General features: G+C 44.9%; 2 protein-coding genes across 2 annotated transcripts; both read right to left on the reverse strand.

Annotated features, from left to right (window-relative positions):
• On the reverse strand, positions 1 to 2,635 carry LOC123409309. The gene is made up of 3 exons (XM_045102247.1): positions 2,156 to 2,635; positions 1,212 to 1,348; positions 1 to 1,022 (listed from the first exon to the last, which is right to left on the reverse strand). The coding sequence occupies exons 1-3, from the start codon at positions 2,366 to 2,368 to the stop codon at positions 371 to 373; spliced, it is 1,002 nt and encodes a 333-aa protein (XP_044958182.1). The 5' UTR covers positions 2,369 to 2,635; the 3' UTR covers positions 1 to 370.
• A 5,722-nt stretch (positions 2,636 to 8,357) lies between these two features.
• Positions 8,358 to 10,419, reverse strand: LOC123409308 (tRNA dimethylallyltransferase 9). The gene is made up of 2 exons (XM_045102245.1): positions 10,160 to 10,419; positions 8,358 to 9,880 (listed from the first exon to the last, which is right to left on the reverse strand). Exon 2 carries the CDS (start codon positions 9,864 to 9,866, stop codon positions 8,517 to 8,519), a length of 1,350 nt encoding a protein of 449 aa, XP_044958180.1. The 5' UTR covers positions 9,867 to 9,880; positions 10,160 to 10,419; the 3' UTR covers positions 8,358 to 8,516.
• Positions 10,420 to 17,207: the final 6,788 nt, after the last annotated feature.

A 17,207-nucleotide genomic window follows, 5' to 3' on the forward strand; every position in this document is an offset into this window, starting at 1 on the left:
TGGTTAACCAGGGTACCATGTATTTTACTCCGTATATAGTGTGATATACAATTATACATGACGAATGATGAATTATAAGGGCCTAATGAATTAGCAGCAGATGCCACATGAGAAAAAAGCAGGATGAGGAGGGTGAAGATCCAACTGCAAGTTGTTTGACAACTCCGCAGTCCGTCATGCGATCATTGCCGCCATGAGGAACAAGGATTGAGGTGGCAGAAGATCATGTCCAACCAAGTCAACTCTTCCATTTTCCCCCTCTCAACCCAGCTCATAGTGATGATGGCATGACAGATGGAGCTTGCAGCAGCAGAGTGGTCATACAAACAGAACACTTCTATTGTGCCGTTACATAGTCATAGACTAAAACTCAGTCCAAAGCAGCTTTCATCCTGCGACCCGCCGCGGGCTTTGGCAGGCCGTCGAGCAACGGACGGGTGAAGGACTCGTGGTTGAAGGTCCACTTGGAGCTCGACCACATGGAGACCCCATTGTTCTCCGAGTCCGCAAAGCTCGGCGCGCTCGGCGACTTCCGCACTACGGATTTCAACCCGTTCAGAAACGAGACACCGTTGTTCTTCGCGCTCGTATCTGGGCTGCTCGTGTCAGTACTCAGACGCATGCTGGAGACCGGCCTCGGCAGGAAGCTCTTGATCATCTTGATCGAGTCCGACAGAAGGTCGTCCTGGGTATCGGATTCCACTTTCTGCCGCCGACGTATGGAACCATCTTGCTTTTCTTTGGCCGCCCCATTGCCTCTGCCAGTGCTCTGTGTACTGTCAGGCAGAGAAGAAGAAATTGGGAGTATTTCGCTGCCAATACCTTGGGAGCTTCCCTTGCTGTACAAGGACATTTCTGTACTCAAATCCATGTCATCTCCTCCTTGAGAACTCAGGCCATAGTAGCTCTGCAAGCTGCTCATTGCGAGCGACGACTGCTGCTGTCTAGTCTTTTCAGAATCTGGTGAAGTCACAATGTCCCTGTTTTGCTGATTGTTTTGCTGATTGTTCGGAGCCCACGCTCTGAAAAAAAAACAGAGAATAGCTTAGAGAGTGTTCTTAAGTTCAACTGCAGTATTAAAAATGTCTGGTATGAAAGAACAAAGACTATTGTATTTACATACCATGTACACCAACCTAAATAGTCAAAACGTGAGTGAAATGTCATGAAGCAAAATCACATGGAACAAATTAACATGAGGAAATCTTTACCTTTTCGTCCGTAGGCTGGATCCATTCAGCTTCACAGAGGATGGCATGGGCCTTCCTGGTAGAGGTATGAGCAATGCCTTGTGCGCATACATCTGGCTGTCAGTCACGAGACTATTCGCCCTCTTAATGTCCGAGATCTACACAGAAAGGAGTATAATCTTAACATGGTAACCAAACTCGGTGTATTTGTACTTTGGGAGATAGCCCCAAAATGACAACTGGAACCAACTAAACTACCCTGACCAACAGGAGGTCCAAATCGATGTGCAACGCAAATGCATAATAGCATTTCATCATGTTACTCCTCCCACGGACTCCCCGCGAAAGCACGACCCGTGATGTCGAAACTCGGTGTTTTTGCTTGCATCAAGCTCATAGCAGGACTACATGGCCCGTGACTACGTTGAAGTGCATAGTTGACGGAGTATTCTGAAGCGGCGCAAGATTAAAGGCCGCACAAGCACTAGCGTAATATCGCAGGCACATGCCAGAGAAAAACATGGGTAATGTTGGGATATTGTCACGGAGGAATGCAGTGCAAATACAGAAATGTTTCGGTGCGACACCCTAAGCTCATCAGAGTTTTTGCATCACATTGCAGGATTACTTCATACATGGCCATGAACGTCTCTGGTTCACAGCGTGTTTTCAGGTGGAGCAAGACACAGGCCATAGCAGCACCAGGCAGGCGCAAACTAGGGAGAACACAGGTAAATGTTTGGATCTTTGTCAGGGACAAGTCCTCCCTCTCTTGTCTTTGAAGTAGAGCAGACTCGGCACGAGACACAGACTCCATGACAAGTTTTTTCTACCGAAATTCCTTGATAATAGTGTTGTTCCTTGCATTCAGTAGGAAGAATATCACCGTTGTTTTTCTGCGTGCAACTCAGCAGCAACTCCACCAAACTAGCAGGGATGGAGAGAGAGAGGGTGGGAGAAGATACCTCGACGCCGTACTTGATGGCGATGCCGGCGAGCGTGTCCATCCGGGACACCTGGTGCTGGAGGAAGCCCTCCTGGCCATGGACGGGCGAGCAGCAGGACGGCGGGGAGGAGGGCGGCGACCGGTCCGGCGACAGCATGAGCGCGCCGCCCAAGCCCAGCCCTCCGCGGGGCCCTCCGTAGAACTCGTCGGAGAGCGGGTGCGAGATCCCCATACCAACAAACCAGGAAAAGAAACCCCCGCTTGTCGTCGGCGGCCCCAGATCAAACAAATCGCGCAGGGCAGGCAGATCCCTCCCGTCCCGTCCCGGCGGCCGGGAGGAGAAATGCGGAGGGGAAGGGTAGGTTGTGAGGGTGGTTGGGTGGGTGGGCTTTGCTTGTCGACGGGGGAGGGGGAGGAAGAAGAGGAGCCAAGCAAAAGCAAAAGCAAAAGCGAAGCCTCCTCTGCTTCTGCTCTTCCCCGGCGCCTTAATCAACCGACGGCCGCTTTCTCCCTGCAAAGATTTGATTTTTATTCTAATAACCTACGGCTGGTTTGGTTACGCGGTTCGGGGAGGAGGTGGAGGTGGGGGTGCACGTGGCCGGCGTGTTCCACGCTCCACTACTTCTCTCGCCGACTGCCGCTGCTTCCTCCTCTTCACACGCCCCCACATCATCAATAAATAAAAAATTGTTTTTTTAAATTTTTTGGAGAGAAAAGAACGCAAGAATTGTTTTTTTCTTCAGAAACACTTTCTCCGTCTTAAAATAAATACCATAAATTCAATATTAAATTATTATTTCCTCCGTTCTTGCCTTAGGTATATATAGAAATAGATGTATCTAAATTCTAAAACGTGACTGGATACATTCATATCTAGACAAATTCAAGATAAAAATTTTGAGACCGAGGAAGTACAAATATAATAATAAGGCAGAGATAATAATTACTTCCTCCGTTCCGAAATAACTGTTTCAAATTTCATACTAGCTCTAGTATAAAGTTGTACTAAGCTTAAGACAGTTATTTTGAGATGGAGTGAGTATATTGGTACGGAGGGAGTATATGGTGGGTTAACGGGAGGGAGCACCGACGCAGCCGGGACGGCGGCAGAAATGAACAGGTGCTTGATTAAAATCTTGCACACTTGTTGATTATTAACCGGTGCATTCTCTGACACTGCTTCACACCAAGAAGATGCTTAAGGTGAAGATGTCAAACAACCACGATTCTTACTCTACCACCCCCCAACACTTTCTAAACATCAAGCTTCCTTCCCTCAAAAAACAAAAGAATACATCAAGATTCCACAGCTGTGTACAGGCAGTAATCAGTTCGTGGCAAAATTTATAGATCTTTAAATGAGTACAGGAAATAATCAAACGATCATACAATTACCTCAACAACAACAAAAAGCATACACAATAAGCCACATGCATGTTTCTTTCGATTTTCAAAGAAAAAAGATTGAAATCCAGAATACAGCATCTCAATACATCTATCTGCCTACCTTTTTGTTTCTGGTCAGATAGTCTGGGTCCAGATTGTGCCAAACTGTGCCCGACCACAAAGACAAAGGCATCACCTCCCTGCTGACCAAGTTCTTCCACTAGGAAGGCACCAGTACCACAACATGGTTGAATTGACCAAGTAGACCTGTTGTTTCATAGGTATGCATGCTTTCCTGACCGGCCGGTCAAACCTGGCTTACTAGCCAACCACTTGTTGCACACATGAACATCTCATTGGCATCATCAGATCTGCTTAACACAATAACAACAACAGGAGAGAACAGCAAAAAGAAACAAGCATATACAGGTACATATGAGAAGCTCTCCTTGGAACCTTCATGCCAAGGAGATTTGTGTTAGTTTACACTTAGGTACCTACCACTACACATTTATCATTGCTTATGTGCACAACTGGCAGTGATTTGTGTTTTTCTCGATTAGGTGCAAATGTACTCAGAGATACACCATTGTCAAACTTATGTTGTACTAGCACATCTACGAATCTTCATTAGATCCTTGCCCAGTTTATTGGTTACATATAAGTATATAGTTCCGACTATGAAAAAGGTCCAATCAAAGAGGTCGAGAGCATGTGCCGTCATTAAACCTCATGACTCTTTGACAAAAAAAATTATGAGTTACTTATATATATTTTTTGAATTCAGAGTTAACACATAGCCGGGAGGGCCGACGCAGCTTGCGCTGGCAGCAGAAACGAACAAGTGGTCATTCTAGTGTATTCTCTGGCACTGCTTAAGAAGAAGTAGATGCTTAAGGTGAAGATGTCAAATTAAACCTGCAAGAATCCTACTCTACCAGTCCAACACTTTCTAAACATGAAGCAAACTGCCAGCTTACAGAGTTGTTGTGTAGAGGCAGTAATCAGTTTGGTAAAATAACAACCAATTTTTTTCCCGACTATATGAGTTGGCGTAAACTGTAGGCAAAGCTGTTTAGATCCTCAAATATAAGATATAATAATAATAATAATAATAATAATAATATGTTTTCCACAAATAAAAATAAAAGAGAGCAAATGACATATGCCCCATGCATATGTCTTTCGATTCATGAAGAACAAGAAAATAAATTCAGAATACACCATCTGAAGACATCGGCCTACCTTTTGTTTTGTTTTGGTCAGCTGGTCTGGGCCAGATTGTGCCAAACCACAAAGACAAAGGAATCCATCGCCTCTTTGACCAAGTGCATCCTGGCTGTCCAACTACAAAGGCCCTACTAGTACCACATAGTTGCATTGACCGAATAGACTTACTAATTCTCAAAAAAATAAAGAGACTTATTTCATGAGTAAACTTCCCTGGATTGGCCAATCAAACCTGCCCTACTAGCCAGCCAGTTGTTGGCATCTCTCACTGGCATCAGACCTAGTTAACAGAAAACAGTAGAGAAGAGTACAATCATAAGGTGGTACTAGTACATATGAGAATCCTCCTGGAATCTTCATGCCTTCATTGGAAAACTACCCTACCTTACCTTGGCGGGCAACATCATGTTTGTTGGATAGAAGGATGGAAAATCAACATCATGAGTCCTTACTGTTTAATAATCATGCTTCATGCAGCTCTGTTAGGCATGCGGTGCTGTACTACGTAGTATTCTTAGGTACACAGACAGTATGATTCTTCATCAAATGCCCCTCTTTTTTTTTCCGTTACACAGGTAAGTGAAACATTTGTATCAAGAAGAAAAAAAAAGTATGTGAAACACTAGTACCTCGCTCGCTGTTCGCCGAAGAATCTGCACCGTTTTCAAAGACAGAGGTTGGTGCTTTCCATCAAGGTGGGCTCACCACAGAACAGCACCCTGCTTTGTGGTGCTTAAGCTAAGATTAGCGGCGTCTTTCCATTATTCTCCTTGCTTTCTGGCTTATTTCCATCCTGGAAACAAATTATGGTGTTTACATAACATTTTTTAATGCTGCCTATGCTCTCATTTTGGGGAACCTAAGCACAATTTTCAGGGGAACTCGGACAAATCATGATGCAGTTCTAGCCCCAAGATGATTAGCGATGGTTTATACTTTGCTACACCTCCGCTGATCTTCACTAGAATCTTGCCTAGTTAACTGATTATATATGTATGTACAATTCGTGACTATGAAAAGATCCAACCAAAGAGGTCGAGAGCATGTGCCATCATTAAACCTCATGATTCTTTGACTTTTTTTTGTGAGTTAGATATTTTTGAATTCAGAGTTCTGACTTGGCATCATGCAGTCTGCCGCAGGGAAGCACGCTAGATCATCAATTTATCCCTCCCTTCCAAACACACTGAAAAAAAAAAACATCTACATTTTTTATGAATCTATGATGAAAATAGAAAAAGAGAACTGAAAAAATCCAGTGCTTTAGAAGAAGATGCTTAAGGTGAAGACGTCAAACCAGCAAGAATCTACTCTATGACTCCTTCAACACTTTTAAAACATTAAGCTCCCACAGTTGTGTACAGGCAGTAATCAGTTTGGTAAAATAAAGACCAAAACAATTTGTGACTATTTTGATTTCGTGTAAATTGTAGCCAAAGCTAAAGCTGTTTAGATCCTGAAATACATGAAATAATAATAATAATAAAGAGCATGTAATTTCTTCAAAATGATAATATTAAAGAACATATACCATATTCCCCATGCATATTTCTTTCAATTTCTGAAAAATCAAAATTAGAATACACCATCTGAAGACATCTGCCCACCTTTTGTTTTGGTTAGATAGTTTGGGCCAGATTGTGCCAAACTACAAAGACAAAGGCATCGATCGCATCTTTGACCAAGTGCATCTTGCACTGGAAATTGCGCTGCTAGCCTGCTACTACTATATAGATGAATTAGTTGCGTTGACCACGGAGATAGAGCTGCTTTTCCTGGACTTGCCAGTGAAACATGGCTTACTTGTCTGGTGGCTAGTTCATGCATGCATGGGCATCTAATTCACTGGTATCAGATCTAGTTATTAACAGAACACAGTAGAGAATAGCAAAAAGAAACAATCATATAGAAGCACATATGAGAAGATTCATCGAATCTTCATGACTTCACAGAAAAGCTACCTTTACCTGGCACCATCATGTTTGTTAGACAGAAATCAGAAAATCAACCGGTTGTTAATGTTTAATTAAGCATCGTTTTCAAAGGCAGAAAGGTTGGTGCTTTCCATCAAAGGTGGGATCAACACAAAATAATGCAATGCTTTCAGGTGCTTAGGTTAAGATTAGCAGCATGATTCCATTATTCCCCTTCCATTCTGGCTACTTCATGTCAAACAAATTATTATGCACTTACATTTTAATGCTACTTATGTTCTCACTTCGGGGAACCTAAGCAATCTCAGGGGAGTTCAGATAAATTACGATGCAATTTCAGATAAATCACCATGCAGTTCTAGCCCCAAATATCTCTAATTAAGATGATTAGTGATGGTTTACAGTTTGGTACACCTCCACTTCTATATTTACTTATGTGCAGACCTGACAGTGATGTGTGTGTTTCTCAGTTAGGTGCAAATGCAGTCAGAGATACACCATTGTCAACTTATGCTGTACTAACAGATCTACCAAACCACTGCTCCATTAGATTCTTGCCCAGTCAGCAAGTTATATATATAGTTTGCGACTGAAAAAGATCCAATCAACGAGGTCGAGAGCATGCGCCATCATTAAACCTCATCACTGTTTGACCTTTTTTGTGAGTTATATACTTTCGAATTCAGAGTTCTGACTTGGCATCATGCAGTCTGCCACTCAGAAGCACCACTGGATTATCAATCTATCCCTCCATTCCAGAAACTCTACGAAAAAACATCATTTTTATGAATCTATGATGGAAACAGAGAAAATAACTGAAAACTCATGAGGTAATAATTATCTCTCCAAAAATTAAAATCCTATGGATGGACAGTTTTGCTGGTGGAAACAAAACAAAGTATGAGAAGAGAGTAGAACTAAACCTGGCTTGCTGTTTTTCAAAGAATCTGCATCATTTTCAAAGGCAGAGGTTAGTGCTCTCCATCAAGGTGAGCACACCACAGACTAGCACACTGCTTTGGGGTGCTTAACTTATGATTAGAGACATCTTTCCATTATTCTCCTTCCTTTCTGGCTTACATCACGGAAACAAAGTATGGATGCTCACATTACATTTTCAATGATGCTTATGTTCTCATTTGGGGGAACCTGAACAGAATTTCAGGGGAATTCAGATAAGTCACCATGCAGTTTTAGCCCAAAATAGATACCCACATTCAACACGATTTGTGTTGGTTTACACTTTAACTTTAGCGCCCAACCACTTTTATCTTTATTTCTGCATATAACTATAAACGGTGTACTTTTTGTTCAGTTAGTTGCAAATGCAGTCACAGATACACCATTGTCAAACTTATACTGTACTACAGATCTACCAAACCACTGCATCACTGGATTCTTGCCTAATCATCGGTCTGCAAGAACTGGTTATGTATATAGTTTGTGATTACGAAAAGTTCTACCCAAAAGAGGGAGAGCAAATGCCATCCTTAAACCTTTTGTCTCTTTGACTTGTTTTACTGCATTATATTGTTCGGGATTCAGAGTTCTGACCTGGCATCAACAAGTCCGCCACAGAGAACGGCTTCCATGTTCCATGTTAACAACAAACAGAAAGACTCGAAAGAAGGTCCACTGGATTATCAATTTATCACTCCATTCCGAACACTCTGAAGAAAACACCTTTTTTATATGATGAATCTATGATGAAAACAGGACAAAAATGAACCGAAAACTCCTGTGGTAATCTCTCAAAAAGCAAAATTCTATAGCCGGATAAATTTTCTGGTGGAAACAAAACAAAGTATGAGAAGTGACAAGAACTAGACCTCACTTCCCCTGCGTCCTCCTAATCCAATCCAAAATGTGTCGACAGTCTTCATGCCCAAGGAACACCCTGTTCTCTGAACGATAGGTTTTGAGATCCTTGCTCGTGTGCAGGCAGCTTTCCCTTTTCATTTCAAGAGATTCAGGCAGCACCAATGCATCAGAGCCATTGTAAGCATCACAGATGAATTGCACTATTTCTTCAAAAGGCTGTGACGCGTCAACCCACTGGTAAATCTTCTCGTTGCGGAACCAGGTCATTTGCCTCCTTGAGAAGTTCCTAGAAGTCTGCTGAAACTTGGTTAGGAACTCCAAGAACTCCTCTGGGGAGCTACTGCCTCCGTTTTGTCTGCAATGCAGCAGGTACTCCATGGTTTGCCTGTAACCAATAGCACGGGTCGCGGAGTTCATATTTGGCTGCAGCCCGATATCAAGAAGCCATGAGGCTTCTGAAAGAAGGCCTCCTGTGTCAACCAGCATTTCCTCACACCTCAAATCAATTGATCTGTAGAGTTCAACCCGTGGACATGCGAGGAAAAAACATAGGAAGTCATAATCCAGTTCCTTCGTTTCACAGGTTGCATCATCGCTTGGGGAATCAGTTAGCTTGGTGTCTTGCTGCTTCTGGAATGAGCTGTATGGTAAGGTGAAGGCAGATGCAGGGGAACCTGATGACCTGATGATCTCGAGCCTTCTGCTTAACCTGGCCCAGTTATTCGTATCTAAGTCCCGAGCTTCAGAGTCCCCGGCCTTGAGCAGGAGCTCCACCGCTTCTTCCCACCGACCGCTCTCACGAAAGCCAGCAAGCTCAGACCACACACTCGATATGATGTCGGAGGACGATTGTGGAACATTTGGCTTGCCGTAGATAAACCACCGCAGGTACAGCCCAGTCCCTCCTGCGACAACTGGCACAGCGCCCCTGCCAAGAACATCTTGAGTCGCCCTTCGCGCGTCACTGAAGAACATCCCAGCCGAGTAGTCCTCGCACGCGTGCATGATGTCGATCAGGTGGTGCGGCACCATGCTCATCTCCGAAGCAGACGGCTTGGCGGAACCGACGTCGAGGCTGCGGTACACCTGGACTGAGTCGGCACTGATGATCTCTCCCCCGAGCCTCCTGGCCACCTCCAAGGCGAGCCTGCTCTTCCCAGCGCCGGTGGGTCCTGATATCACGATGACCTTGCTCCTCTTCCTTGCTTGGTTTGGTGCCGGCATTGTGGCAGCCATGACGTCAAGAGACGACGCGAAGCGCTGCTGGTTCCGTGAGCAGAGGGCGGGCCAGGTCCTCCAGATGCCGCGCCGCGCGGACCCGAACCCAAACCCAAACCCCGGCCTCATTTCACAGCACATGATAGAGCGGGCACCTGCAGAAGCTGATTCAGATTGAGATCACAGAACGAAGAGGAAGCGCATGTGCAGAGATTGATTGACTGAAGCGAAAACAAAGATAAGGGGTTCGTTCTGAGTTGTGAGCGTGGGTTCCTCGGTTTTTACTAGGCAGCATTGTGTCGAGCACCTCGCGTGCATGCGAAAGCCAGCCCAATCGGATTCAGTAACAATAATGGTCGGCTGCTGCTGCCAAGTGCCAACGGTAGCAACGGGAAAGAATCCGAAACAGGCAGAAGAATGTGAGGCTCCTTTACCGAGAAAAGAGGCGATGAGTCCAGCGAAACAGCGGCGGGCTTGCGGGGAGGGAACCAACCAAGGCGCGGGATTGGCGGGAGATCAGAGAAGAGGGAGAGGAAGAAGAGCGGGCGAATGGAGGGCTAACGTGGCTGGGATGGGGAGCGGGAGGGTCGAGCACCGGTCTCGCCGGCCTGCTGCTACGGCGGCGGGCAAGACGACGACGACGGCGATAGCCATGGCCAGGAGGGAGACCGAAGTGGATATGGGAGCATATGGCAGCCAGCCAGTGCCGTTTTGTCTGGGCCAAAATGGATGCGGGCTTTGGAGGGGATGGGCTTTTCGGTTTGCTTGTTGGTCTGATGGGCTCTCTCAGTGTCTTCTTCGTCCCCAAACGGTACAGGCGGCTGCTCTTTTCGGAGGTGACGCTCCTTCATTCCCTCTATCGGGCTTCGACCCGCGTGGTCAGTCGTTATTGTGCCGGCTCGTCCCCGACCTCCTTCCTTTGGCATAAGTGGATTGCTTGTTCAACTATGAGCAACAACTTAGCACCGGTCGGTCCACATATCAAATTATCAAAGTAACGAACGTGAATCAATTCAACATGGTGAACATGACTAGATGGAAATTCTCATGTGTCTTCGGAAGCGTTTTCGTTTATACAAGAGAACCTTCAGACTTGTCCTTTGCTACAAAAAGTATTGAGCCACATTGCTGCACACTTGCTACTCTTGTTACTTGTTACCAATTGTCTTGCCACAGAGTTATCTATCATCGTTACTCACAGCGCTTGCAGAGAATATCTTGTCGAAAACTTCTTTTCATTTTCTTCTGCTACTCGTTGGGTTCGACACTCTTACTTATCAAAAGGACTACAGTTGATTCCCTGTACTTGTGGGTCATCAAAACACCATTGGTTAGGACGAGGTTTCCTAGGGTACTGTGGTGACATGAGAGTGAGCAAAGCAAGAGGAGGCTCAGTAGGGAGGAGGGAAAGTACTTCACCATAATCATACTGACAAAGCCAACATAGACAGAGGACACTACAGCCATGACCTTGAAAATGGCAAAGGGCGACGAAGCAATTTGGAAGGAACAACTTTAGTGATGTGCGACTGCTAGAAGATGAATCTGAGGGTTGAAGGGGAGCCCCAATTTGCGGAAGCCAAGGATAAAGATTGTGGCTCACTGGAGGCGAAGATTGATGTGGAGGCGGCGACATAATAGAGGCAAAGAAGAAAGGAATGGTGTGAGAGGCAAAGAAGAAAGGCATGGTGTGAGTGATTAAAGGAGAAACATAAAGATTCATTCATATCTAGAAGAATCACCAAAACACGGCAAAGCTCGGTGACATGTTTTCCAAGCACGGCAACGACGATGGCCATGAGAATGTGGAATGCCAACGACATCAACAAACTCTGGACACCGATCATATTCCCTAATCACACAACACAACATATGCTGAAAATTGGGGAGTGAGAGGGCTTGTCGAGGTGATGCGAAGGGAAGAGAGAGAGGAGGGGATGAAAAACATCAAGTAAGTGGAATGTCCCTGCACGACGGATGGGCAAGATAGGTTAGAGGGATGATTTGCGTTAGATATAGTGCACAAGTCATGGTGGTACTGAGTTGACTAGGCTAGGCATTCATTAGAGACCATTCTAATGAAAAAAAAACAGGATGAGCGTTGTTCGATGGAGGTCACTAGATAGAGGTGGTACCAGACGGTGTACGAGACGATAGGCCGATGATCGGGGCCGAGAAGGCTCTGTTGAGCGGGGTCCACCTCGATGGCTCATCCCTGATTGGAGTTTCTTATATTATTTTATTTTGTAAAGTATTGCTTTCGGGGCAGGTCACCTCGTCTCCTGCCATCAAACAGAATTAGGAGTTTTTTTCTTGGTAATATGTGTCTCATTCATATCATAAAGATCAAATGACAAGTCACATAAAGATCCACATGACAAAACTAAAAAGATAGAAGAACATCTTTGAGTTTGACACCAACGTCCATCATCTGCCTCCGGCACACCACAGTAGCCACCGAAGAAAAGAATGACGTATCACCTCCTCACGCAAGCTCGACACGGCTCTATCGCTGATATGCAGCTTTGCGGACCTCCAAGGTGGCTCACCAAAAGTGAAGCCCTTACCATTGAACGAATCAGATCGGGGCAACTTTTGGGGAACGTTGCATGGGAAATAAAAAAATTCCTACGCTCACCAAGATCGATCTAGGACGAGAGGAGAGTTTGAATCTACATACCCTTGTAGATCACTAAGTGGAAGCATTCAAGAACACGGTTGATCTAGTGGCACGTCTTCGCGATCCAATCACGATCCGTCCCACGAACTCCCGATCAAGCGCCGAATGGACGACACCTCCGCGCTCAACACACGTATGGCTTGATGAAGCCTTCACCTCCTCGATCCAGCGAGCGGTGGTGAAGTAGCAGCCCGAGTCCTCCAGCAGCACGATGGCGTGGTGAGGTGATGGTGATGACAACTCAGCAGGGCTTCGCCGCGGGATGTTTAGAGGAGAATAACTATGAGGGAGAGGAGAGAAACGTTGTAGCATGTTGGTGTCTCGCTGTCCTCTCTCTCCCTCTCTATATATATATGGGGAAGGGAGGAGGGGAAGGAGCCGTAGGGTTTCCCCTAGGGGCCGGCGGCCAAAGGTGGAGGCGACGGCCAGGGTGGGTGTCACGCCCAAGATGCGACCCTATCCTCAATTTGGCACGAGGGCCTCGTCAGGGATAGAAGCGCATCTCGTCGTGTCGCAAGAATGGATATCGTTACAAGTACATGTACTAAAAAGAAGAGATATATATAGAATTGGCTTACACTCGCCACAAGCTACATCATAGTCACAGCAGTACAATACATAATCATCATGAAGAAGAGCAGGGTCCGACTATAGACGAAAACAAACGAGAAAAGAAGAATGACGTCCATCCTTGCTATCCCAGGCTGCCGGCCTGGAACCCATCCTAGATCGATGAAGAAGAAGAAGAAGAAGAAGAAGAAGAAGAAGAAGCAACTCCAAATGAACAATCAACGCGCTCGCATCAAATAACCTTTACCTGTACCTGCAACTGGTGTTGTAGGAATCTGTGAGCCACAGGGGACTCGGCAATCTCATTTCCAAAGGTATCAGGACTAGCAAAGCTTAATGGGTGAGGTATGGTTAAGTGGTGAGGTTGCTGTAGCGACTAAGCATATATTTGGTGGCTAAACTTACGAGTACAAGAAATGAGAGGGGGAAGATCTACGCATAGCGGACGTGAACTACGGTTGATCAAACGAATGATCCTGAACACCTACCTACGTCAGACATAACCCCACCATGTCCTCGATCGGAGAAAGAGCTCACGAAAGAGACAGTCGCGGTTACGCACACAGCTGGCATATTTTAATTAAGTTAACTTCAAGTTATCTAGAACCAGTGTTAAACAAAGTTTCCACGTTGCCACTTAACCGCGGGCACGGCTTTCCGAAAAGATTTAACCCTGCAGGGGTGCTCCAACTAGTCCATCACAAATTACCACAAGCCGCATAGAAATCCTCGATCACGACACTCGCGATCTCGTCGGACTCCTTAGTAGAAAACCTCAACTCTGAGATTACCCAAAGCATCACCGGAATCCCGATGCACAAGATATCTCGTCAAAGGTAAAACTAATCCAGCAAGGCCACCCGACGTGTCAACGATCCCGATAGGAGCAGCGTATCTCGTTCTCAGGACACGACGGATGAGCGACGCGTACGGTGGCCTGATAGAAATCACACAAGTTGCCCTGGGTTGGCCCCGCATAGTGCTCTATTTTGGACCAGCACCATCAGCACTGGTCCTCCTGTATTATGTAGAATTACTCCTCGGGTAGCGCTAACTCCCTATGCATTTCAGTATTAAAAAAATTATTATGTTGGGAAAATGTAGTACCAATGTTGGGCCTTGCCAGACCAGCTTTAATCTAAAACGAATTATCAAGGGGGTCCCCATAACAACCCCGATCGTGTTAGGAGCGCTCAATTATGGAACATAACACCGGTAGCCGAAACTAAGGGGGCAAAGGTGGAACAAAACACCAGGCTAGAAAGGCCGAGCCTTCCACCTTTTACCAAGTATATAGGTGCATTAAATTAAATAGCATTAATATGGTGATATAACAAGGAACCCATGTTATCACATGGAAGCAACTGCACCTGCAACTAGCAACGCTAACACAGGGTTAAGCAAGCGGTAACATAGCCAATCAGTAGTTTGCTAGGTCGAACAGGTTGAAGGTTTTCATGGCATTGTTGAGAGGCTGATATTTAACATGTGGTAGGCAACGAGACATATTCGATAGCATCGAAATAACTAGCATGACAATGATAGTAATGATATCTGGGGAAATGGTCATCTTGCCTGAGATCCCGCTTGGAAAAAGAATGCCTGCATGAAGCAGACGAACCGACGTAGTCGAACGGGTCCTCACAATCCGACCCCTGCGGAACTCTATCGAGAGGAAGCAAACCGGAAACACAAATCAACACACGGAATTCACCACACGATGCACACCACATATGATGCATGATCAGCTGAATACATGCAAGTCACGGCATGACAATTCACACAATCAAACACTACACATTAAGTGAAGTTCAATATGCAACGAGTTGCATATTGACGAAACTCCACGTTTATTTATTTAGTTCTATCCCGATTAGATACACGACAATATTAAATGTGGTTAAACATGGCAAGAGGTGAAACGTAATTAAACTATCTATCTAGGCATTTTAAATGAGGTCGGAAATGTCATATAGCACCTCCGAGACGACCTCACATGTTAGTTTACAATTCTGTCCAGATCTGAACTAACACATTTAATTAGTTGTTAAACAGCAAAACAAATAGGTTCACGTGATTCTACGCGTCGTTACAAGCAATTTACACATACAGAACATCTCCAACGGAGCTACAGATCAAAAGATACAAACACCGCAAGATATGATGGCATGAATGCAATATGTGTGCAACGACGGTCACGAACACTTCAAAACATACACTAGCGGGGACGGGGCCTTTAGCCCCGGCCCGTAAGGGGCTTTAGTCCCGGTTCAACAACCGGGACTAAAGGGGCGGGACTAAAGGCCTAACCTTTAGTCCCGGCCCTGTTACAAGCCGGGGCTAAAGGTGCTCCACGTGGGCGCCTCGTAGCACCCCAGGGGCAGGCTCTTTAGTCCCGGTTCGTCACACGGACCGGGACTAAAGAGTTTCAGATTTTGCTTATTTTTGGGTTTTTTTTGAATGAAATTATTTTTGGGTTTTAGGGTTTTAGGGTTTAGGTGTTCGGGAGATTAACGTGATGCCTCGTTTGGTGTTCGGGAATTAGTTTTCATGTAATTTAAATAGAAATAATTATGCATATATATATAAGATTAACTTATCTTACAAGCGAGCATATATATACAATTATATGGAGATCTGAATTATCGGGACTAGAGCCCGTCTATTCGATTACATGGACGAACATCGGTAATGGCCCCTAGCTACACTAAATCGTCCTTTGTCATCTATAGCTTCCGTCCTCAGAAATCCCGCAAGCTCCTCTGCAATAGCAATCGCGCGTTGCTTTGGTAGGACCTTCGTCCTCATGGCCGTGTGCTATATAAGAAGAGGAGATGAATATGAATATCAATCATGATAACAAAGAATGACGGGTAAAAATAGAGGTGTGAATGTTCATTGCTTACGTCGAATCTGTGATCCTTGTGCTCAGAGGTAAACGTGCGAATGGTCTCGCAAACATAGTATCCGCATAGATGCGTTCCCCGTGGCTGATGGTCGCACTTTACGAGAATAGAATATATATAATCAAAATAATAATCTAGCATCATAAATGTATTGAAAATAGAAGTATATCATACTACTACTTACCTGAGCCGCTCTAAAGGTCAGCTTCTCAGGAAAGTTACCGGGAGTCACGCACTTGAACCGCTTCCAAACCCTGCCCGACAAGGATAATGATTTGCTAAGTTTTTCATTAATTGATATATCATAAAATCATCGAAAGAGATCGATAGAGCGCAAGAATGATTGAAATTACCCTTGGAGCATGTCCTGCAGGCTTTGGAATTGTTCCAAGGGTCTCGATAATGGGTCGAAGGCATCAACTCTTCCCTTATCAATTTGAATGTCCAACAGAATCCAATGGAAGCTGCACATGTATATATATATATATATATGTGTGTGTGTCAGTAGCTTATCAATTACACTTATAAGTGAATGGACACAACAGAGTAAAGACCCTCACCTGAAGTTGTATGGAAACAGTATGTGGTCACAGAAATTTTGATCTGTTAGAAACCTTAGAAGGTTTTCCTCTGTCTCCTTGGGTTTATCAGTTAGCGTCGCTATATGTATTTTATCTGGGTCAATAAACCCAATATTTAGGATGTTCTTACTTTTACAATCCAGAATCTTCATTCTGCATAATAGAGTACAAGTTATATATAGACAATGAATTGAAATAACTAAACAAGTTATATGTAGACAACAAATTGAAAAACTTACAGACAATAGCAACTCATAAGCGATTTGTCGAGGGCGTCGCCATTGTACATCTGGAAGAGTTCATCAAAGTCGATATGGATTTCTTCGGGGCGGTCGTAGTACTCCCGTGGGACACTCAGCACGATCATCGTTCTCCCATTCTTTGATTCACTTAAGTACCATTGATGCAAGTAACACATATTTGTTGGGAGATCATCTTCGCTGACCAAAGGCTCTCCCATGACAAACTGTGGCTTAGGGGCTACCATAGCCTTGGGTATCCTGTCGTCTTGGGAAGCCAGCAAATCTTCAACCGAGACACCACATTCAGCCGCCCACTCCTTTGCTATTTCAAAAGCTTGCCCCTGCACTGGAGGGGGAACATTCTCGGTTAACACCTTGAGGGGTGGGGTCGACTGTTTGGCCTGTTGTCCAAGCTGAGGAACGTCTGATTTTTTCTTGCTTGTAGTTGAACTTGATTTTCTCCCACTTGCACTTTGCACGTGATCTGATCTTTTTCACTTCCT

Source organism: Hordeum vulgare, chromosome 7H, assembly GCF_904849725.1.
Source record: "Hordeum vulgare subsp. vulgare chromosome 7H, MorexV3_pseudomolecules_assembly, whole genome shotgun sequence".
Classification (NCBI taxonomy): Eukaryota; Viridiplantae; Streptophyta; class Magnoliopsida; order Poales; family Poaceae; genus Hordeum; species Hordeum vulgare.